The sequence below is a fragment of the Arachis stenosperma genome, chromosome 6 (assembly GCF_014773155.1).
Source record: "Arachis stenosperma cultivar V10309 chromosome 6, arast.V10309.gnm1.PFL2, whole genome shotgun sequence".
Lineage (NCBI taxonomy): Eukaryota > Viridiplantae > Streptophyta > Magnoliopsida > Fabales > Fabaceae > Arachis > Arachis stenosperma.
The window spans coordinates 116,725,825-116,749,475 of NC_080382.1; the positions used below are offsets into that span (position 1 = coordinate 116,725,825).

The 23,651-nt window shown below is 36.4% G+C and overlaps 1 protein-coding gene across 1 annotated transcript; it reads right to left on the reverse strand.

The window, feature by feature from the left end:
* Window positions 1–8,069: 8,069 nt before the first annotated feature.
* Window positions 8,070–18,897, reverse strand: LOC130935583 (E3 ubiquitin-protein ligase PRT1). Its single transcript, XM_057865386.1, has 7 exons — window positions 18,716–18,897; window positions 17,866–17,894; window positions 17,587–17,766; window positions 16,329–16,703; window positions 16,022–16,222; window positions 13,943–14,022; window positions 8,070–8,902 (listed from the first exon to the last, which is right to left on the reverse strand). The coding sequence occupies exons 1-7, from the start codon at window positions 18,793–18,795 to the stop codon at window positions 8,570–8,572; spliced, it is 1,278 nt and encodes a 425-aa protein (XP_057721369.1). The 5' UTR covers window positions 18,796–18,897; the 3' UTR covers window positions 8,070–8,569.
* Window positions 18,898–23,651: the final 4,754 nt, after the last annotated feature.

Consider the following 23,651-nt stretch of genomic DNA (forward strand, 5'->3'; position numbering starts at 1 on the left):
TATTTTGGAAGGTAAAGAGCTTGAATTTTATATGAAGAAAATCCAAAAGAAGGGAAAGGGTGCTGCCTCTATTCTCATACTTGTATTTTGGATGGGATGGAGTACGTATTATAATGACTTTAGTTATCTACATGTAATATTTTGATGTGTTGTATACTTTTTGAAAAAAGATTTTATCTGGTATTACATGTAATGGACAAATTACACTCTATTTTGATTTGTGTTATTTAGACTAAAAACATATCTAGCTTACAATGACACTCTTATGATTTAAATTTCTCAAATTTCTTATTTTTAGATTTATTTGGTAATTATCAACGTTTTGGGATGTGATTATGCTTTAAAAAAAAATTAAATCTCATAAAATAATAGGCCATGGTCACGGTGAGAAACCATGACCATAGATAAGGCTATCGTCACGGTTTTAAGGTGGGGTGACCATAGATAGGGCTATGGTCACGATTTTAAGGAGGGGTGACCATAGAGGCTATGGTCACAGTGAAAACCGTGACCATAGGTAGGGCTATGGTCACAGTTTTAAGGTGGGGTGACCATAGAGCTATGGTCACGGCAAAAATTGTGACCATAGAGGCTATGCATGACCATAGATTGCCCTATGGTCATGGTTAAAAACCGTGGCCTAAAGTGTCAGAATTTAAAAATTGTAACCGTGACCATAGGTAAAAAAACCGTGACCATAGACCTATGGCCACGGCAGAATAGGCAATGGTAAAAAACCGTGACCATAGGTCCAAAACCGTGACCATAGATCCCTTTTTTTTTGTAGTGACTGTTGGCAAACTCAAGTCTCCATTTGACCTTCCTCATTTTCATCCACTACCCTTAGCTTTTGATTCAATCCAAGTCTCCAACCTTATCTAGAAATTATCTACTGTAATTTAAATGAACTTGATTTTATAGAATTAATTTTGGATAGAAATGAGTTTGTCTATGATTTATGTTTAAAAACTCTATATCAAAATTGAGTTTGATAGCACGTATATTATTTGGATAATTTTAAATCACATTTGGATAGATGATTACTAAAACGGATATGATATTTATTTTGCTTGATTGCTCGCCCTAAGATTTTACTAAGCGTGTCGAAGATACAAGAATTACTTGTGAAGTAATTACAAAAAGAAATAAATTAATAACCAAAACACTCATTGGAATAAACAACATAACTATAACATGGATAACAAAAGGGATCAATGAAAATGTGAACAAGAAGTTTAAATCAATAAGAAAGAAAGCTAAAAGAAAATAAATGGCTAAATAAAAAGAAAGAAATAAATAAATTCAAATTTAAATTCAGACACTCACATGCACTTATATTCTATAGTTTTTTTGGATGCCAGTTTGACTTAGAATTTTTAGAGTTTTAGCGTAATTTTAAAGTGTTTTCAATTGAAGTCCCTTTAATTCTTCTTGACTTCTCGATTTATAGACAACAATGTTGGGGACTGAGTGTTTTTCTCTTTCTCACGATCTATCTTCAAATTTTCTTGGGTTCTTCTTGTCCACGATCTCGCCTTGACCGGCCACTAAAGACGTTAGTTTCCAAGTAACAGCCCCATGTTCTTTATTTACCATGAGCCAAATAATTTTCTTATGTATCGTTTAACAAAATTCTACTTGAGCCATTTTTGGCTCATATCATGCATGGTGTAATCGACATTTTAATTATTGTGGTCATTTCGTACAAGGCGTTGAAATTTTTTACTAACAAATTGCGCCTTAAAACTTATCGTTTCAGAAGTAAAATGATAAGTTTTATTCAACATGTGCTAATCATGTGCTGCTTTTCAAATTTAGAATTTGAAAAGATAGTTACACAGTTTTCGAAAGGGTGCGCACATTTTCTTAGGAATATGCAACGTCTCCTAGCCTCTTAATTAAACATTTTTAGAGAAGCTACTACTTATTTACTGCTTTCTCTTTTATTATTCACATTAAAAGAGAAAATCCCTCTTTCTTCAAAGCTTTTCTCACCATTTCTATGGATTCCCAATCTACTCAACAACAAAACGCCTCTTCGTCTGTTAATACTGCTTCTTTTACTTTTGCCATAGTTGTTGTGACTACCACCATTACTTTTACCACCGCTCCGGCGACCTTAGACACTTCGTCTTCTTCCATTCCAACCATTGTTTTTGCTACAACCACTTCTGTTCCTGGTATTGCAGCCACTGCTCAGTGCTTACCTCAACAGCACAAGGAGGACAATGGTGTTCAAATTATAACCCCTCCTCCTCTAGTAGTTAGTGTGGCACAATTCTATAATGATGATGGTACCTTGAGAGCTTCCAATCCAAACGTTGAAACCATAGAACTTTGGCGGAGTCAGATATTCCTTCATTTAATGCCTACTGGCATCTTGTATTCATTTTTAGGGTCACTCTCTACTAAAGAACAAATTGATTGTATTTCTTCTTTCTTTCCATTCCCGCCTGAACATCTTTTTATTTTCTATAAAAATATCAAGGCCTTTTATTTTGCCAATCAAGTTTATAGAACTGCTCCTCCCAAGGAGTCTAGTTCTCTTTTTTTGACTTGAATGTCGAAATTAGCTCCTACTTATAAATCTGTATGGAAATCAGTAGAAATCACTTCTGTTATCAAACTAGCTACTTTCGATTTATCATACATTGCACCCCTTTTAGGAGCTAGCTTATACTTTTGGTGTCCTGCCACTAATAATTTACTTTCCATATGGGATGATGAGTCCTACTCTGATAGAAATGTATGCTTTAACTGGCATGCCTCCTGATGGGGAGTGTGTGTCATGGTCTACTGAATATCTTGATGATATTTTTTACATCAATTTGGACTCGAGTGCTATGTCGGATTTTATTCAAAACAACATGGGCTTCGATGATGATTCTACCACCGACAGCGAACATGTATCCTTTTTGTTTTTATGGCTCAATTCTTTTGTTTTTTTTATCCCACATCAATCCAGATCCAGAAAAATAATGATCTTCCTTTAGCCATCATGCTTCATCATAAAAAATACATTGACTTTACTTCTTTGATCTTAGGACAACTCTATGAAACTTTATCTCTGGTAGTTGGTGAGATTCGTCAAGGCAAAACTTCTATTAAGTCTTTTGGTCCATTCTGAGTCGTGAACCTATCGTTAAAAGCTGTCCTTGAATATCGACTTTCAACCTCATCCTCCAACATTCCAAAAACTCCCATTAATGGTATTTGACTCTCTCTCCTATCCTAGTTAAAACCAAAAACTGCCATTAATGGTATTTTCCTCTTCCCTAACAAAAAATCCAACAAGTGCTCACCTGCCTTTGGATAAATAGACCTTCTCCCTCAAACATGTCCAGTTTGAACTGTTCATACTTCCCAATGGGCTCGACAGTAGTCATGTTGATCGAGAAAATCATTTCTTCTGTTTCAAGAAAGTTTGACAAGACCTGGAAAGGATCGGAATGCACTTTTAACTCAGGTTGGTTTGCAAACTTTAATCGAGTATCCTCAATAGCCTTTTTTTTCAAATCCCTGAAACGTATATAATTATTAGTATAATTATCAGGACCTTGATAAAATTTACAAAACTTCTTATTCCTAATTTCAAAAATAGATGGCATTCTTTTTCCTTTGGGAAGCGCAAGTTATTTATCTTTTAAAAGCATGTAAAGATTTGTGCAGCTTTTGTTAAATCGAAGGAATAACTTCTTCCTCCTTGTAAAGGGGTTTTTTCTTTTGCTAGATTAAGAGATCGATGCACATAAGGAGGTCCATCTTTTATTTTTGCAGTAAAAGCAGACTCATTATTCGACTCCTTTTCATTTATACAATCTACATAAGTCACTTTTTTATTGAAGAAAGTCTTTCTTCTGCTCGACTCATGCTCTTCTTTTTCTTTGTTTAATTTTTCAACTTGTTGGACCCTGTCAGCCAACTGAGCCAAGTCAAGGAACTGCTGGTTTACTAACTTCTTGCGAATATTGAAATCGAGACCATTGGTTACCATCTTGACTATTTCAGCTTCAGGAAAAAGATTGAAATACTTGTTCCTCATATTCTTGAATCGTATCAAGTAGTCATCGATTAATTCTACTTTTTTCCCTTTTTATTGTAAATTAATCAGATAAAGTTACTTTTAATTCTCCCCTAAAAAACTTATCGTGAAAACTTCTTTCTAAATGAATCCAAATATGGATATCGAGTTAGGTTGTAAATTTGAAAACCAGGTAAACACATTTTTTGTGAGGGAATATGGGAAATATCTCATTTTTAGATATTCATTACCAGCTAATTCTCCAATGTCGACCGTATAACGAGTTACATGCTCAACAGTTGATTCTCCACTCTCACCTGCAAATTTAGTGAGGTACTTTGGAATTGACTCCTCTGGGAAGTTCAGCTTGTAGAACATAGTCAGGAAAACGAGAAATAAAATAGGGCTGATTTGTTACTCCTATGTTAAATCCTACTCTGTTCAAAATTTGCTTTACAGCTTGGGTTATATTTTGACCATAAGCTTAAGCAGCATTATTTGCTCTCGCCTCATTCAATACCCTATTTGGATCATCTCCCCTATTCAAAACTATTGAAGGGTTATTTGCATGAATCTCGCTTATCGGAGGTACAAATGGTCGATTGATTGCCTTTGCAATGTCATCGACCCGTCGAGCTACTTGCTCTATTCTTGCATTATTATTTTCGATCATTGGATCTAAAATTGTAGTCATCTGATGGGTAAGTATATTAACTATGTCTTGGTGGCTATCTTCAATTTGTTGCCTGAATACAACCAAAGATTTGATTGTGTTAGGAGACATTGTTCTGATAGAAATCTCTCTCAACATTTCTAAAAATATAGATTCATGTCCCACATTTGTTTACAACCTAGTAGGGGCTGCCCCTGTGCCTTGTGTCAAAAAGACGTTTGACAACATTACAGTGGGTTGTAAAGGCATATGTATTGAGCGTAAATATGGATGATTATTTATCAAGTGTTGGTAGGCATTATAATTTACCATATTAAGACTGGAACTACTTGGTATATCTATTGGAGGGTATACTGGAGGAGGTCCAGGGTTGTATAGAAGATTATTTCTTGTTGTATTTGCACCTCCTATGCCCCCAACATTAGAATTTTCCAAAGTTGGAGAATAGTTTAGTGGCAACCCATACAGAGACCATGTAGTAGCTGTAGTTGATGGGATTCCTTCTATTATTAGAGGATGCATCCAACAACTTATAGTTCCTACTGATGGGGCAGCTTCTACCTTTGGACTGCTTATATGTTCTCCAATATTCCCAGCATCATTTTTGATATATCAGTAGAAGTGGAAGTCCTATCGGACATTATTAACTTATTTATGTGTAATCGCATGCAAGATTTGACACGTTTACTCAATTTTGAGGTCCCGTTGGGCGTGCCAATTTATTTCGCTTGATTTTTGTCAATGTCAACACAAGTATCGACTCAAGCTTATATCAAAGATCACAATTCAGGAAACAGATACGACTCCTTTAAAGAGGAGGCTCGACCTGGGATTTTACTAAGCATGTCAAAGATACAAGAATTACTTCTGAAGTAACTATAAAAAGAAATAAATTAATAATCAAAATACTCAATGATTGGAACAAACAATGTAACTATAACACGGATAACAAAAGGGATCAATGAAAATGTGAACAAGAAATTTAAATTAATAAGAAAGAAAACTAAAAGAAATAAATGGACTAAAAAAGAGAAAGAAATAAATAAATTTAAATTTGACTTCAGACACTCAAATGCACTTGCACTCCATAATCTTTTTAGATATAAGTGTGACTTGAAACATTTTAGAGTTTCAGTGAAATTTTAAAGTGTTTTCAATTGAAGTCCCTTTAATTCTCCTTGACTTTTCTATTTATAGACAATAATACTGAATGACTGAGTTCTTTTCTCTTTCCCACGATCTAGTTTCAATTTTTCTCGAGTTCATCTTGTCTACGATCTTGCCTTAACCACTAAGGACCTTAATTTTCAAGTAATAGCCTCACATTTTTTATTTATCATGAGCCAAATAATTTTTTCACATGTCATTAACAAAATTCGATCTGAGCCATTTTCGACTCATATCATGCATAGTGTAATTGACATTTTAGTTATCATGGTGAATTTATACAAAGCATCGAATTTTCGTACTAACATTAAATTATAATGTTATCCTTTTAAGCGTGTTTAATTTTTTTGATACTTTTTTTGTATATTTTTTATATAGTATTATTTTTTAGTATTTTTTAGTACACTATAATTTTTTACTATTATTATTGGTTAATTTTTTATTTAATTTACTCTATCTAATGGGATCAATAATTCATATTATAAAATAATAATAATAATAAACATAATACATAAGAACCACAATTTTAAAATTGTACGATATAAAGCTAAAAAGATCAAAAAAAAAAAATAATAAAATAAATAATAGAAGAAAAGAATTCATATAAATAGAAATAATAAGAATTCTATAAATAAAACAAGAACATGTATAAAAAGTAAAGTTGGTAAAAGAAAATAATTTTTTCTAGTGAATAGTTGAACACTAATAAGTAAAAGTAAAAACTAAAACTTTTTACTTCATGTGAACGTGGGTTAGAGTACTGACTCACATTTGTTTTCACAAAATAAAAAAAATAACCAAATAAGAAATTGAAGTGTTCAAAAAATTTGAACGTACTTTTCATATTTCAAACGCCAAACAAAACATACCCTTATAAGTCATAGATGTCTTCCTTTGATTTTTTGCCAAAATAAAATAAATAAATTTTTAAATCCTAGAACAAATTATTTACTCACCTACGTATTTTTTTAGTTGCATGCAAATCAGAATATTTTTAGATGATCAATCCTGCTAAATAACCAATTAGGGTGCGAGTCAAGTACAGTCAACTATTAATTGGGTTGCAAAAAAGTACATAAAATACTGAAAACACCGAAAACATGTAATTCAATCCAAAATGTCAATTTTACTACCACAGTAAAAAAACAAAAACTATCTGAAACCCTAATTACTTCACTTCCTACTTCCACATCTTTCTTTCCAAAAAAAACCTCCTTCTACAATGCTTCCCTCTGCTGTGCATGTGTTTCCTTCCGCCGTGTGTCTGCTTCCCTCCACTGCATCCTTGCTTCTCTCTGCCGTGTGTTCGCGTCCCTTCGCCGCGTCGTTGCCCCTCTTTCGTGCGCCTTTTTTCGACGTGGTCAGCCTCCCCGTCGTGTTCATCTTCCTTCACACAACCATCGGCGACAGAATCTTGAACACCCTGCAAAGGAATACGATGTCATTTTTTATCGGTTTTGAATGTTATTTTGTTTATGGTTTTGGATGTTTTATTAGAACTTTAAATATTAGTAATTGTTATGTTTTGATTTTTTTATGTTTCTTGATCTAAAATGAAAAAAAAAAACAAAAAATATAATAAAAAACCATCTAAAACTAAATGATAAAAACATTCCAAATCATTGTAAAAAAATATTGAAAATAAAAAAAGAACATCCGAAATGTAACCAAAAAAATATTTAAAATTATTGTACAAGAACTTCCAAAAGTGATCCAAAAAAAACGCATAAGAAAAGGAGAAGAGAAGTGAAAAAATAAGAGAATGCGCATTTTTTTGAAGCATAAAACTAAATTTTAAAATTTTAAAATCGGAATTTTTTTAAAAAGTTAATTGCTTGGCTGCATATAAATTAGAGTTAGTTCCTAGACTTTCCCATAGATAATTTACATGCAAATTGGTGTACTCCTCTCCGATTTTGTACACAAATCCGGATATCCCTCCCCGATTTACGTGCGTATGAATTTTAATTTCCTTTGTTTCTCTCGTGTTGCGTTTGTTCTTTCAACATTAGGGGCAGAGAGAAAAAGAAGCAACATAGGTGCAATCATTATAAGAGTAGACTCATTCACTTACCCATCCAACACATCCCCATTTGTATGTCAATAGGTTTAGCAATTTTAATATTTTATAGAGAAGCTAATGCTTCAAGGTCTTTCGTATTTTTGGGTATTCCATCTAGTTCAAAGAATTTTTTTTAAATTTATAATAAAAAATTGCCGTGTTCACTTATTAAAATATGAAGCATAATATATGACCCGAGGGTACACAAACATTGTTCAGTGTTAAATATTCTGGCATTAATCCACTATCTCAATACAATCACTCCTATGCATACCTCGAATGATAATACTAACAACTCTCCCATAAACTACATAAGATTACGTTGTAGAATATTTCTGTACATTCTCATACATATCAGCCAGAGTCTTGGAATACCTACGTTACCTAACCAATATGGCCAATATTATAGGCAGCAAAATGCTTACCATGCATCAAGGCCTGAGAGAAAGCAAATTGCCTACATTTAGGGTCAGTGAAGTGCAGACACAATTGGCACAAGCTGGAGACGAATTCAACGAGGCCAAGCGGATTTGAGAACAGGCATGAAGTGTTGGAGGTTGGATTAGCAAGGAGTTGTAATTAGTGACCCCACCATAACCACCAACAGAATAGCACACAATTCCGCCGATTTTTTCTTTTCTTCTTCTCAGAGGGGCTCTCTGTGTTCGTTCTGGTTATCTCCATCAATTTCGTCGGGCAGACTGGATCGTTGGATATATGTTCGGAAATCTTCATCAACTTCGTTTGGCGAACTGGGATCTTCGGATACATGTCCTGAAATTTCCAGAGACTCATGTGCATACCACCCCCCAACTGATCTAAAACCTTGTACAGACTCAAACCTGTGCTCAGGAGTGTGCTGCTGATTGAATCGGCCTGGAAGCTTTGAATGCGTTTTATGGCAATCACCGCAAAGATCAAAACCAATTTCTTCCTTACAGTCAATGCATTTGTATCTCTCCCCAATTATCGGATACATCTGTAAAGACAATCCACAATCATTACAGTGACACATCAGAAAACTACTAAAAGGAAATCATTAAAACATGAAGAAATACATCACATTCAGCGAAAAGAGGAATCTCAGAAAGATCATATCTTGACATCGATGGATAATACATAAAGTTAACTTGTGCTCCTGCTTATTCTATAATGCAACGAGGAACCCAAGGTTTTTAGTTGAAATGGAAAAACAATAGGATGATTATATTGTCTATTTTATATCTTGTTACACAGGATTCATGATAACATGAACTATTATATAATTCACCCTCAGTTTTTACAACCCTGATGATGATTATATCACATCAATGTTGTGAACTATGCTTGGATTAAAAGAAAGAAGAGTTGTCTAATTTATTTTTATTATATTTTTGCAGAAAAAAGGCTCTAGAAAACTAGACCCAAAACCAACCACATCAGTCGATAGATTAGAAATAGCCCAAAAATAAAAAGCGACGATCAAGCAAAGAGAAGGCAGCAAAAAGGGCAAAAAAAAAAAACAATTAAAAAGAAATAAAAAAAGGGGCATTATGCCCTGTGCCACTCAATCGAGAACCAATGGTATAAATAGAGGGGCTATCATGGTCATGCCAGACACGAGTCTGCCATGGTGCCGCCACCTTTGCTAGCAGTGTGCAAGACAAAGGGGACATAGACGGTGGCTATCAATGTGGCTTTTTGAGCAAGAACGACGCATTGGTGCTCTACAGCAATAATCCCTAGCAGCAGCTGTAGGTTTTGAGATGATGTGGTGGTAGAAGTGGTGGTAGCAAGGAAAGTGACACGCTTGTGTGTGATGGTGCATGATGATTATGATCAAAGGTACATGTTAAATGGAGGCTGTGATAGGGATGCTTGTGGGCAACATTAATGTGAGTGATGACAGTATCGCTGATTTGCATTAACTATGTACGTGATGGGGTTTATGCTTATGAAAATGAAGTGCTCAGCGTAAACTAATAATATGGAGCAATGTTAGATAGATAAAGACACCAATATCCACACACTCAAAAGAACATGAGACCCACTAGAATTTTTATCCTATCATTCTTTTCTCTCTTAACTCCGCCTATGTTACACTTACGGTACATAGCCGGTCCCAAGTCCGGATAAAAGAGAAAGGTTGTGTTAGGCTTTCGACAACCAACATAAAAATTTAGTCGAATATTCATAACATGGATAAAAGACGTTATTGCGCTAAAGCTAGATCGTTGTCCGGAAGCAACGCGCTGTATAGCTCGAGTATAGTGTCAAATGAGCAAGAGCCGCTATATCGGTTCCCGGGTGTAGTGTTAAATGAGCAATGATTACCGCGTTTTCGTGAACAGATTAAGGTAAATAAGCTAGTTCACAAAGAAAGGGATAAAGGTCGGAACAACAGAAAGTTAAGATTTGGGACATGGAACATAGACACTCTAACAGAAAAATCTATAGAGGTGGTGGATACCATGACAAGGAGGAAGATTAACATTATGTGCCTACAAGAAACAAAATGGATCGGCGCAAAGACTAGAGAGTTGGATATCTCAGGGTTCAAACTTTAGTATACAGGAAAGGTGAAAAACAGGAATGGAGTAGGTATTATCATGGATAAGCAGTGGAAGAAGGATGTAGTGGATGTCAAGAGGGTGGATGATCGGATCATCTTTATCAAACTTGTGATGGAAAGAGGTACTTTTCATGTAATTAACGCCTATGCATCGCAAGTGAGTTCGGACAAGCAACACAAGATAAAGTTTTGGGAGGATCTAGAGAGTTTGGTCCAAGACATACTTTCGAAAGATAAGATTTTTTTAAGAAGAGATTTAAATGGCCATATTGGAAGAGAAATGACTGGGTATGAAAGTATTCACGGAAGCCATGGTTTTAAGATGGTTAATACCGAAGGTAAAACTATTTTGGACCTCTCCTCAACCTTTGACATTCTCATCACAAATACGTGATTTAAAAAGAGAGACGAACATCTTATAACTTATAGAAGTGGCATGACAAGCTCTCAAATCGACTTTTTCTTGTTGAGGAGCGTCGACCAGAATTTTTACATTAATTGTAAAATTATTTCGGGAGAGAGTTTAATAACACGTAGGATGCTCGTCATAGATTATCGAGTTGAGCAAAAGTTGAGGAAAAGATATCATACGAAGAACCCAAGGACGAGGTGGTGACGAATGAAAGGTGTGGAACAAAAAAGCTTTCTAAAACGGATAAGAGAAGAGACAAAGTGGGAAGGAGATGGAAGCACAGAAGAGATGTGAAAGAAAATGGCAGAAGTAGTTAGAAAAACAGCAAATGAAGATTTTGGTGAATCTAGAGGGATAGGATCAAGAGACAAAGAGTCATGGTGGTGGAGTGCGAGAGTAAAAGAAAAGATAAAGGCAAAAAGAGAGTGCTTTAAAGAGTGGTATTTGTCCCACAATGCAGATAACTGGAAAAAATACAAGACGGCTAAGAAAGAGACAAAAGTGACTATAAGTGAAGCAAAAACAAAAGCATATGATGGTCTCTACCAATCTTTAGGCAACAAGGAAGGAAAAAAAAAAGTATATATAGAATTGTAAAGAATCATAAAAGAAGAACAAGAGACTTGGAGCAGGTTAAATGTATAAAGAATAAAAACGAAAAAATGTTGGCTCAAGATGAGAAGATCAATGAAAGGTGGAAGAGCTACTTGTACGAGTTATTTAATAAAGAATAGAAGACTCTTCCGAGCCTTGGTCGATTCTGCACGAGGGAAGAAGATTAAAACTTCGACTACTATCGAAGGATTCGAGATTTTGGGGTAAAAGAGGCTCTAAAGCAAATGAAAAATGGCAGGGCAATAAGACCTAATAATATTTCGATTGAAGTTTGGAAGTGCCTTGAAGAAAAAGGCATCAGTTGATTAACCAACCTTTTTAATGAGATTTTAAGGTAAAAAAAGAATGTCAAATGAGTGGCTAAAGAGCACCTTGGTACCTATCTACAAGAATAAGGAGGATATACAGAGTTGTGAAAACTATAGAGAGATCAAGCTTATGAACCATACCATGAAATTATGGGAAAGGGTGACAAAACGGATGTTGAGACGAGACACAAGTAACAGAAAACCAATTTGAGTTTATGTCAGACAGATCCACCACCAAAGCTACATACCTGTTAAGAAGGATGATGAAAAGATATCATAGTAATAAAAGGGATATACATATAGTGTTTATTGATTTGGAAAAAGCGTATGATAAAGTACTAAGGGAAGTCGTATGAAAGGTTTTGGAAAGGAAGAGAGTAAGGATTGCATATATTCGCGCAATTAAAAACATGTATGATGGGACTACAATTAGCGTGAAGACTCAAGGTGGTGTGACACAGAAATTTTTTATTGGTATTAGAATACACCAGAGATCATCCTTAAATCTGTACCTTTTTACATTAGTCTTGGATGTACTCACAGAATATATCCAAAAACCTGTGTCATGGTACATGCTTTTTGCCGAAGATATTGTCCTTATAGAAGAGTCAAGGGAAGACCTAAATAAGAAGCTAAATTTATAAAAAGAAATTCTAAAAGTGTATAGTCTGTGCATAAGCCATAACAAGACGGAATATATGAAATGTAAGTTCGACAACCGAAGAAAAAATCCTAATATAGAAATGAAAATTGGAGAACACATCCTACGAAAAGTTAAAAGTTTTAAATATCTTGAGTGCATCATCAGGATATGGAGAGATTGAACAGGATGTAAATCATAGGATCCAAATAGATTGGTCAAAATAACGAAGTGCGTCTGATTTTATATGTGACAAAAAATGCCTTTAAAACTTAAAGACAAATTCTATCACACTACTATCACACCGGCTATACTTTATGGTACAAAGGGTTGGACGACCAAAGGGGAACACGAACATAAGTGTGACAAAGATGAACATGTTGAGATGAATGAGTGGTTATACGCGTTTGGATAAAATAAGAAACGAAAATACAAGAAAGAGTTGTAATAGCACCTATTGTGGAAAAAATGGTAGAATCGCGTCTCAAGTGGTTTGGACATGTGAGAAGAATACCGACAGAGCACCCAATTAACAGGGTGGATGAGATGGAAGATGAAGAATGGGTGAAAGACAAAGGAAGCCCTAGAAAGACCATTCATGAGGTGGTCAAACGAGATCTACATGTAAATAGTTTCTCTGTTGACATGATACATGATAGAACTCAATGACGTCGTTTGATCCATGTAGTCAACCACACCTAGTGGGACAAAACTTTGTTGTTGTATTCTTTCTCTCTTCTATCTACAAGACTGTATTTGGAAGGGAGATTGAGATTGAGATTGAGACTGGGAGATAGAGACAAAGACACTAAAACTAAATTAAGTATTTATATTGTGTTTGGTGTAAAATATATTAGACTGAATTATATCTCAATATTATGTTTAATTTAAGATAAATATAGAGATTAAAGGGTAAATTTGAAATTTGAAAAGTTAAATGAAGATATTTTTAAGAAAAATTGTTATTAAAGTTTTAGTTTCTGTCTTCAAAAATTCCAGTCTCTTGTGTCCCAATTTTTTAGAGGTACTAAAGGAACTGAATTTGTGTCCTAGAATTGAAATTTTAGTTCCAGACTCTAACTACCGAACATAATACCGAGTCTCAATCCCCCGGTCTCAGTATCAGCCTCAGTATCAGTCTCTGAAAACAAATGCTAACTAAGTTATACACTAAACATGGGTTCAAATATCTTTTCCTAATATCTGGATGATTCGGTGTGCATGCATCAGCTTATGTTATAGCTTTAGTCTGTGTGTGCGTTTGAATAGATGATAAGGTGTGACTGATCCAAAGATTGAGAAAATCTAAGATCTTTTGAAAAGGTGGTTATGGAGTTCAAACTAAAAAGCTGTTACAAACATACCTGCTAAATTTATAAAAATATGAGCTAGTTTCAAAGATAGAAAGGGGCGGAGTTGGAAAAGAGCATGTTAATAATAGAGCAAAACAAAACCTAAAACAAAATGTAAGATATTAGGAGATGTCATTTTACCCCACAAAAATCACATCCAACTCCTATGTGAATTCTTGATGGAAGACCAGACAATTCTGCTTCACCATTTCCTGATGAACCTGAAAGCAAACAATACATAGTAACGCTGTCACAAATATATCAAATAAATACCAAGATACATCATGAGTTAACCACTGTTCTAAAATTTGATCTATTTCCTTTCATTTCCAAGAAATTCTCATACACGTAATTTTCTGTCCAAAAAACTACTAAAGTTGTTAAATGTGTGTGAGCCTGAAAGATGGACAATGAACATTATTACACTACTATTTATTGAAATTTAAATGATAATTAGAAGAATAGGATAAATGATCATTTAACTCTACATTATTTGGTTATTGAAGATCAAGTTTTATAAGCTATTTAGCTCAAGTTTAAACTACTAAGCAAAGGCACACAAATGGTTTTGTCTCGGTGAGTATATTATCTTACACCTGCGCAATATTACCTAACAAATGGTTTTGAAATGCGTGGTAAATATGGTAGACTACATAGGGAAATATTGCTCTTTGCAGCTTGCTGAAGAGTGATGAATTAGACAGATTAAAATTAGTATTTCAACTTGTACCTAAAAGACAACAAAAATTTATTGGTAGGCTTTTCTACCAAAGACTTACTACTTTTAATTAAAGCTCACATAATGTCATCTAAGAATTTCATAAGTTGAATAGAAATCAACAATCGAAGCTTTGTTGAGCTCCTTGTAGCAACAAAATTAAGAAAAATTGCATCTTCTTCTTATTATCACGTAAACGGTGAGTGTTGCTCTGAGAAATAACTGATTTTGATCTTTAAAAAAATCATCAAACCTTAAGCCCCCTCTGAATGGAGACAAATTAAAGACAAGAAAGATAAGCGTAAGTTATTAAACAAGAAAGGAGATAAGTCTAACTTAGCGTCTAGGCAAACCTTAGGGAAAATCTGATAGAAAACAGGCCTCATGACGGCCCTTTGATTAGCGAGGATTAGAAAGGAATAAGGAGTTAGGAAGCTATGCATTGGTATCAAAGGAATTGCGAGAAGGGTTTCACAAATACCCTCATGAATTGTAGTTTATTGTTCTTGTGCTAAGCTCCTTGATCCAGAGCACTCTAGTAATGCACAGATGTTGTGTCTCCCACTCTCCCTTCAGTTCTTCAATATCTACATCACCTGTTCTACTCCCAACCAAGTCACTAACCCCACATCATCATCATCATGCATGTCTTATCCCCAATCCGCTAGAACCTCAACCATCACCATCCTCACGCCACTACATTTACTTGCAACACCTTCACCGCACTGCCATAGTCATCCCTCTCAACCCCACCTCCACCTCCACCTCACATGTGCATCTACCATATCCCTCACTTCACAGTTGCTGCCGGTGCGTCACCTTCACCACTATCACGATCACACCAGCGCCCCCTTCTCCACTCCCATCCACCTTCACCCCACCAAAGCCGCATCACCATCAACCCCGCACTCACCCTCACCATTCGCCACTCACCTCCATGATTCGTGATCTGTAAGTTGTAAACTTGTAATAAGCTAGATCTAGTTGGTGGTGATGGCCGAATGGTTGTCGTTGTTGTTGTTTGAAGGGAAGAAGATGAAGAGAGAAGAAGATGTTGGTGATGGTGGTTGTGGCTTGGTGGCAGTGGCGGTTGGGGTCCCGTGAGAGAAGAAAGAGGTGATGGTGGTGGAGATCGAAGGGAACGAGAAAGGAGAGGATGAGAGAGTGGAGGAAAGAGTGGCAGTGAAGGTTGAGGTATTGTAGTTGATGTTAAAGATGATGAAGGACCTAAAGAAGGACCTAACTCTAAACGGATTTATTGAAAATTTTTAGTCATATTGTAGAGCTCAATACATGTTTGATCCAAGTAGTTAACTCACCTAGTAGGATAAGACTTGGTTATTTCTGTTTCAATTTGATTTCTTATAGTAAAAAAAAATTCATCTTTTTAGTATTGCCAGTTTCTATTAATTACAATTATTTCTCTCCCAGTGGTTTGACTCAGAATTGCATGATTCCAAAAATGTTTACAAAAGAATAAAAAGTAGGGAAAAAATACTTACAAGATGAGATCTTAGGTTTGACTTTGACTTGGCTAAATTGAGAAGCATCTCTTCGCTTTGCATATTCTTCTGGAAATTGTTCCTTCAAAAAGTGATCAAGGGCCAAGCAAACTTTTGGAAATCCTCTTGGATGCAAACTTTGACAAATTTGGCATTTAAGCACCTGATCGTCTATGTTCATCATGCAAACTTCACAGAATACTGTACAAAATGAGCAAAAAGTGAATAAGCATATGTAATTAACTTTTCTGCTACTGATGACCTTAATTCATTATAAATGGAAGAAAACATTTAATGCATCGAGTACCATGACCACAATTAAGAACAATAGGATGAAAGAGCAATTGCTTGCACATTGTACAAGTCACATCTGCAATTGTTATTTTCTGTTGCTGATTGTGCTTGTCATTCTCGGGTACTTTTTTTCCTGCAATGGAAGTTGTTCCCATAACCTCAGGCATTCTATTGGATGTGTCTTCATAAATGATGGCACCTTCTTTTCCTTCATGATTTGAAGAGCCTGATTGTTCCTTACATTCACAAGTTTTCATGTTGCTTGAGTTGGATGAGGGATCTTTAGTAGCGCTAGAATGTGAACTCTCAGGATTACCAATTTTAGCTTGTGATCCACATATATCATCATCAAATTGAGGGGAGAAATATCCCAATTCCTTTTCTTCCTCTGAAACACAAGAAGAATTAGTATGGTCAAACTCAAACTTTACACAACAAAGTAGACAGAAAGATATTTCTCTTTTATGATAAATGCAATTTTAAATGACAGTTGCATCAAGATGGAGGAAGAAGTGCTGGAATTAGAAAAGCAGGGAAAGAAAATTCACATATTAAAGTTAAGGTTAAGGTTAAAGTTGTCTATACTTATTTTTGCATAATCTGCATGGGTACTTAGTTATCATGTTCTCTTCATAAACATATAGTGGGTTTAGAACTTTCCTTGTGCTCTGCCCAAAAGAAAAGACCTCCTAAATACTCCAATCAAGAAATTCTGAATGCAAGGGACGAGGCTATCATTTTTATCCCAAAATGAAAACAGAATGCAAAACAGCCAAGCAGTAATAAGAAAAGTATCGCTCAATCCACTCATCAGCCAAAGTCTTGTGATGATAAACATAAGAAATCTTCTTCTAAAGTTTGCAAAGGCAACTACAACAGTGTAGCAAGCAATTACAATTTACAACAGCAGTCAGCAAGGTACACTATTGCAGTGGAACTTCACAGCCCATGTAACATACATTTTTTTTTTTTTTTCGTTCATTGTTTGCTACGCTGTATTGTCTAGCTTATCACAATAGGTTAGGATTAGATTAAATCAAGGGCTTTAAGGTGTTGCCACCTGAGTGCATATCTAAAACGGAAACATCAGATAGTGTAGTTCTAGAAAGTAATGTACCTTAAATCTAGCCAGTCATAATCATGTAACCACAAATTGGATATATAAATTGCGCTCAGAGTTTAAATTGGCTAATCTGTATAAGCCTATAAGGCTCATGACACTTATATTTGTGAATATGCTGATAGAGAAGTATTTAGAAAGAAAAACATACCAAGCACCTGATGTAACCTCCTCTTGTAAGCATCAGGATACAGCTTAAGAAGCAAAAAGTGAAGCATTTGACAGATTGTTGGAAAGTGATAGTATGATTGTCTACAAATCGGACAATGAGACTCGCGTATAACATCCATTGATTTATGGACGCACCAGAAACAAGATAAATGACCACACGCTGTGAACAGGGGTGAAAAAAATCACAAAAAATGTGAAAATCTATCACATAAAACTACTAAAACCTTACATGTAGCTTTAGAAATTGATGCATCATTACCTAGTACAATGGGCTTGTGCAACAGTTCTCTGCATTATAGAAGCAAATTCAAATAGTGCAATTTGATAAAGAAAGTAGAACTAAGACATCATAGACCAACTTAATGCAAAGTCACAACAATCCAGCCTTTCTAGACAGGAGAATGCTATGATGCACCAAGATAAACTTGGTATATCGCAAAACTAAGATAAATAACACAATGGTATATATCTTAGCACATAACTTATAACCAATAACTTTTATTAGATCTTCAACATTGAGATCATCTTGGTTCATCATACACTAAGTTTAACTTGGTGCATTTATATTGTTCCTAAATGGAAGAAAAACAAGATTCAAAGTCCAAATAATTCAGCCAAATCATCTAAACCTTCCACGGTATAATGAAGCTGCAAGAAGCATACATTGGTCGAACTTAAACTGCAATGATACATCAACTTTTTTTTCCCTTTTTTTTTTTGGGGCGGTAAATAACAATAAAATCATCACTATAACTTACCAAAATATAGACTAACCTTAGTTCTTATTCTTATTCTAATACATAGGGTTTAATTACCACCATCGATCGAATTTTGAGATAATACAAATGCACTTGTACAGAATCCAGTTCCTTAAAATAATCTTACTCCAAATCGTTAACATCAACTAAACTTTAAAATCAGAAATTACAAAAAATATGAATGGAAAAAAAAATGCCGAGAAAACAAAGCTTTCGATTACGAACAAGCTTTCAATTAAAATAAGGAGTAAAAACAAATCAACTTGGACAGACCACAAATATGAGGATTAATAATGAAATAAACAAATAACAATAATCATAATAATATGAATAAAGAAAAGAGGGTGTTACAGGCAAACACAGCAAACAAAGGAATCAGAGATTTCGTCATCATGTTGCTCGCTTTCTTTAGTGGCTGCGTTGGCTTCCATTCTCGTAAGATCGATAAACAGAGAAGGAATGGATTTAGCTTAATAAAAGGTTCCACTTTGTTATTTATTTTCGATAATTAATAATAGTGGATGTTAGAAGAGGTATCTAGTTCTTAGTATCTTACGGCCTTCAGAATTTCATATCACAGGCGTATGTTGTTGGCGGCCCAATTAGATTGTAGGATTTTTTTGTTCTTCTATTATAAAATAAAATAAAAATTTAATTCCTATAACAAATAAGTGTAATAATTCGTCTCATGCATGTAATAAAATTAAAATTATAATTTTAAATTATTTTATTAAAATTAATTTAAATTATAATTACTTAATTAATAAAAAGGTAACATGTCATGCATTGTATATTTTTTTTAATTTGGTATTAAGTGTATCAACTCTGATGTAGTTATTAATCGTTTTTATTAACATACTCTAATAGCAAGCACATAGCAGCACGCGAGTTTGTTCTTTATATTATTGAGTGGCCGCTAAATTTGTTTATTTATTTGGGTTTAGGGCTGTTTGTGGACTTGGTTGTAATAGAGAGCAATTAGACCTCAATTATAATGAATTTCATGATCTTAGTCAGAAGAAGAGGGAAATTGATAGGTAGATTTATAAAAATATGTGAGGTTATTAAATGGGTGGTGTTACGGTGGGTAACCGGAGATTGATGGGCTAAATGGCGTTGGTTAGCCCAAATGTGTGAAGGAGGAGGATTCCGAATGGGTCTGCAACTCGGGAGTCTCCGTCCAACTTGTTCGTGTGAAGAGATGGGAGTGGTACCTGCAAAGACACTCCGATGCCTAAGTTAGCAAGAGTGTGAGCAGGTCTAGAGAATATTGGGACTTAGAGATACTTGAGGGGTGTCAGTGTATTTATAGTGGTGAACCAATAACCACAGTTGGAGTAGTGCCATATTTTTAGGGTGTTAACCGTCCCATTATCTTAGGGAGGTTAGGATATGGCTCGTGGAAGCGGTTAGAGAGATTCTAGGGGCAGTTACTCATTTGAATGAGTGTTTATCCGCCAGCTAATCCTCGTGCCCGACTTCTTTAGAACAAGTCGTAGTGAGTACCGACTTCGTAGGATGAAGATTGGTACTGGTGAGGCCCAACCCTTTGGATTAGGTCTTTTGCTTGATCCTGGGCCTTTATTATTGGGCCAGGGTATGAACAGTGCCCCTACTCGAGCCCAATTTTTTCAAGATTTGGGTTCGAGTATTCTACTCGGGTTCGTAGCCGACTTGTTGGAGGACCGACGTGATGGTCTGAAACCGACGTGACTTTTCGTAGCCTTTTGGTTCTGACAGTTACGTCTAATCAAGCGTCGTGTCCGTTAGGGATGTACGTAGGGATTGATGGCCTTGGTAACGGTGCATTCTCATTAATGACTGCCCCACTTTTACCATTATGCCCCTAACGTGCTTATAAATACTTTCTCTCTCTTTCATTGTTTCGTTTCTTCGATTTTTCAAATTTTTCCTTTTCATCCGTGAAGCATTTTCATATCAGTTCGTGGGACTTCTTTAGTTGAAGGCTTTCATCTTCTCCTGCCTTTTTCCGGCAAAGGTTGGTTCTTTTTTCTCTCCTTTTGTTAATCGCTTTTGCTTGTATGCTTTTTATTTTCTTTGGAGAGGGAGAAGTGACGTTGTAGGCTTCTGTTAAGTTTCGTATCCCCTTAGGGACTCTCGTTTTTTATTCTTTTTCTTTTTCCTTTGTAGGTTTTCATCGTGTTTTTAGAAAAAATGTCTTCTGTAGAAGTTCTTTCTCAATGGGTTGATGTTACGGTCCTGGGGGAGGAACCCTTGGTTGATGCCGAGTTCATCACCCATCTTCGCACTCATCACCGCATTTGTACTTTTGAGGAGGATGAGCCCAAGTATGAGTTGGTGGCCCCGGGTCTGGAAGACCGGGTGTGTTTCGGGAGGGGTTCCGAGGAGGTCCCTCATTTTTTCTATATGTATGAGAGCATGATTACCCGTTTGGGTGTTTTTCTTCCGTTTTCTGAATTTGAAATGGCTGTTTTACGCCACTGTCGAGTTGCCCCTACCCAGCTTCACCCCAATTCTTGGGGTTTTCTGAAGATTTACCAATTTATTAGTCACGCTTTGGACTTTTTGACCTCTTTGAGGATTTTCTTCTATCTTTTCCACATGACTAAGCCCTTCAGTGGGCTAAATAACAAGCAGCAATGGGTGTCTTTCCGAGCCATACAAGGTCGGAGAATTTTCACCCTTTTCGATGAATCCTTCCACGACTTCAAAAATTATTTTTTCAAAGTTCAAGCTGTAGAGGGTCACCACCCCTTTTTCTTGGATGAGAATTCTTCCCATCGCTTTCCCCTGTATTGGTTGGAGGCCTCCCCCTGTGAGAAATACGGTCTGGACGACCTAGACGAGGTGGAGGCAGCCATTGTGGGGTTTTTCCGAGAAGTGTGGGGGAGAGCCCCATACTTGGATACTAGAAAATTCCTCCAGGGATCGCCGACTTTTGTTCGGTCGCAACTAGGTAGCTTATATATATGTATATATATTTCTTTACTTCCGACTTGTATCTGCCGTTTTTGAGGTAATGACGACTTGTTGTTTTTGCTAATTGTTTCTTTTGCAGATATGGCAAGGAAGAATGCTCAGGAATCTTACCAGAGAGTCCAGGAGGCTAAAGCAAGGTCCCGGGCCAGGACTGGTGGCACCAGGGCGATCATCTCTCCTCCTCCTCCTCCTCCTCCTCCTCAGAACGTGTGGACTCCTTCCCAGCCCATTGTGATTTCTTCTTCAGCTTTGTCTCGGCCGCTCCCCTCCGCCCGACTTCTTTCTGAGCCAGAGAAGAAGAAGCGCAAGACTTTAGAGTCTGGCTCTTCTTTTGATGGTGGGGTTAAGGCGGATGCTCTTGTATTTGTCCGAAAGAACATCTATCCTCATATAAGTATGGATGATGTCTCTGTTCGGAACTACCTTACCACTCTGGCTGAGGAGAGTTTCAGGGCGGCAGGTGTTTGTGGCAAGCTTTTGGATATTTTTTAGAAGACTCCTCTCAGCTCTTTGGGGTTAACCTCGAAGGTTGAGGAGCTGAAAGGAAGGCTTCTTTCCTATCAAGAGCATGAGAAGGAGTTGAAGGAGGAGGTCACCAAGCTGAGGGCAGAGAGAGATAGCCTTCGAGAGAAGGAGAGTAAGTTGCAAGCCCAATGCAACATAGAGGCGGGTTTGAGGAAAACAGCACAGGAGAGTTACCAGAGTTTATTTCAAGATCTTGTGTCTGTGAGGAAGGATCTGTTGAATTCTCGGAATGCATATACCGAGTTGGAGGACTCTATTGCTGATGGCGCCGAGGAGGCTTGGAGGATTTTCAAGGAGCAGGTCGGAGTTATTGCTCCTGACTTGGATCTTTCTCCTTTAGATCCGGACAAAGTCGTTATTGATGGTGCTATTGTGGATCCTCCTGCCCCCGTAATCCTTTCCGAGTCAGAATTGAAGACTCGGGGGTAGAGGATTATTGAGTCCCCTCCTCGTTCTAAGGACGCTTCGAGCTTTTCTGTTGTTCCTCCGACTTCCTCTTCATCTCTTGTGGTTGCCTCTCTTCCTAGTCCTGGTGGCGCTCTTCCTGACTCTGGTGGTGGTGATCCGTCTACTCCTCTGCAGAAATGACTTTATATGGCTATATGGGGGCTCAGCCTGTGAGTCCCCCCTTTTTAAACTCTTTATATCTTGTTTATTTGTGGTGTTTGAACAATTTCTTTTGGTCTTTTAAGGCCGTAAACAAAATATTTAAAAATACCCTTTTTTAATAAGGGTTTTAAATTAACAAAATAAATACCCTTTTTTGGATAAGGGTTTAAGTTACCTTATGCGTGCATGCTTTTCTGATTTTGATTTTTCGAAATCCCCTTGATCTTTTTCTGAAAACCTTTTCCTTTGGCTTTTCTGAGCCTTTTTTGTTTAAGGACTTTAGGACAGCCTTTAAACTTTTTCCTAGGTTTTTTCAATCTCTTTTTTGTTATTCCTTATACTCAACTTTGCTTTATTGAGTTCTTATGACTTAGGTTATTTTTGCGATGCGTTTTTCTTCTACTCGGTTCTTCATCCCGATTTACGGGTCGAAGTGTTTCCGAGCTTTTCTACTCGATTTTTCATTTCGCCTTATGAGTCGGATGGTTTCCGAGTTTTTACTATCAACTTATATAACCTCTTTACACCGACTTGTACCTCGTCGTTTTATCCTGACGACCATCTAGGTTGGTTCATGGGATTTTCACGTTTTGTCGAGCTTAAGTCGGCGCGTTTCGTAGAAAGACTTTGAAAATAGAAAGGAGTTTATAAGAGATATTGTAAATGAAAAAGATCTTTATTGATTGGGGAGGTACCTTCTTGCTACTAAGGGTTTTTAATAGCCTATTTTCCCTTAGCCTCTACTATGATGCCTCGTTAAAAACCCTTCTCCAGAAAAAATCCTTTGATTTTGGGAAAAAATCATAAAGTTGGGAAAAGAGTACATTAGGGAGTAGAGTTCGCTTTTTAACTGTAGTACCTTTTCATATTACAAGCATGCCACGACCTTGGGAACTCAGGGCCGTTCAGGTCGGTCACTTTATAATAACCTTTTCCTAAGACTTCCTTGACTTTGTATGGTCCCTTCCAATTAGCAGCGAGTTTTCCTTCCCCTGATTTGTTGACTCCAATGTCATTTCTGATTAAGACCAAGTCATTCGGGGCAAATGTTCTTCGAATGACTTTTTTGTTGTATCTTGTAGTCAACCTTTTCTTCAATGCTGCTTCTCTTATCTGGGCGTCTTCTCGGACTTCGGGGAGCAAGTCGAGCTCCTCTTTGTGCCCCTGTATGTTTCCAATCTCGTCATGGAGA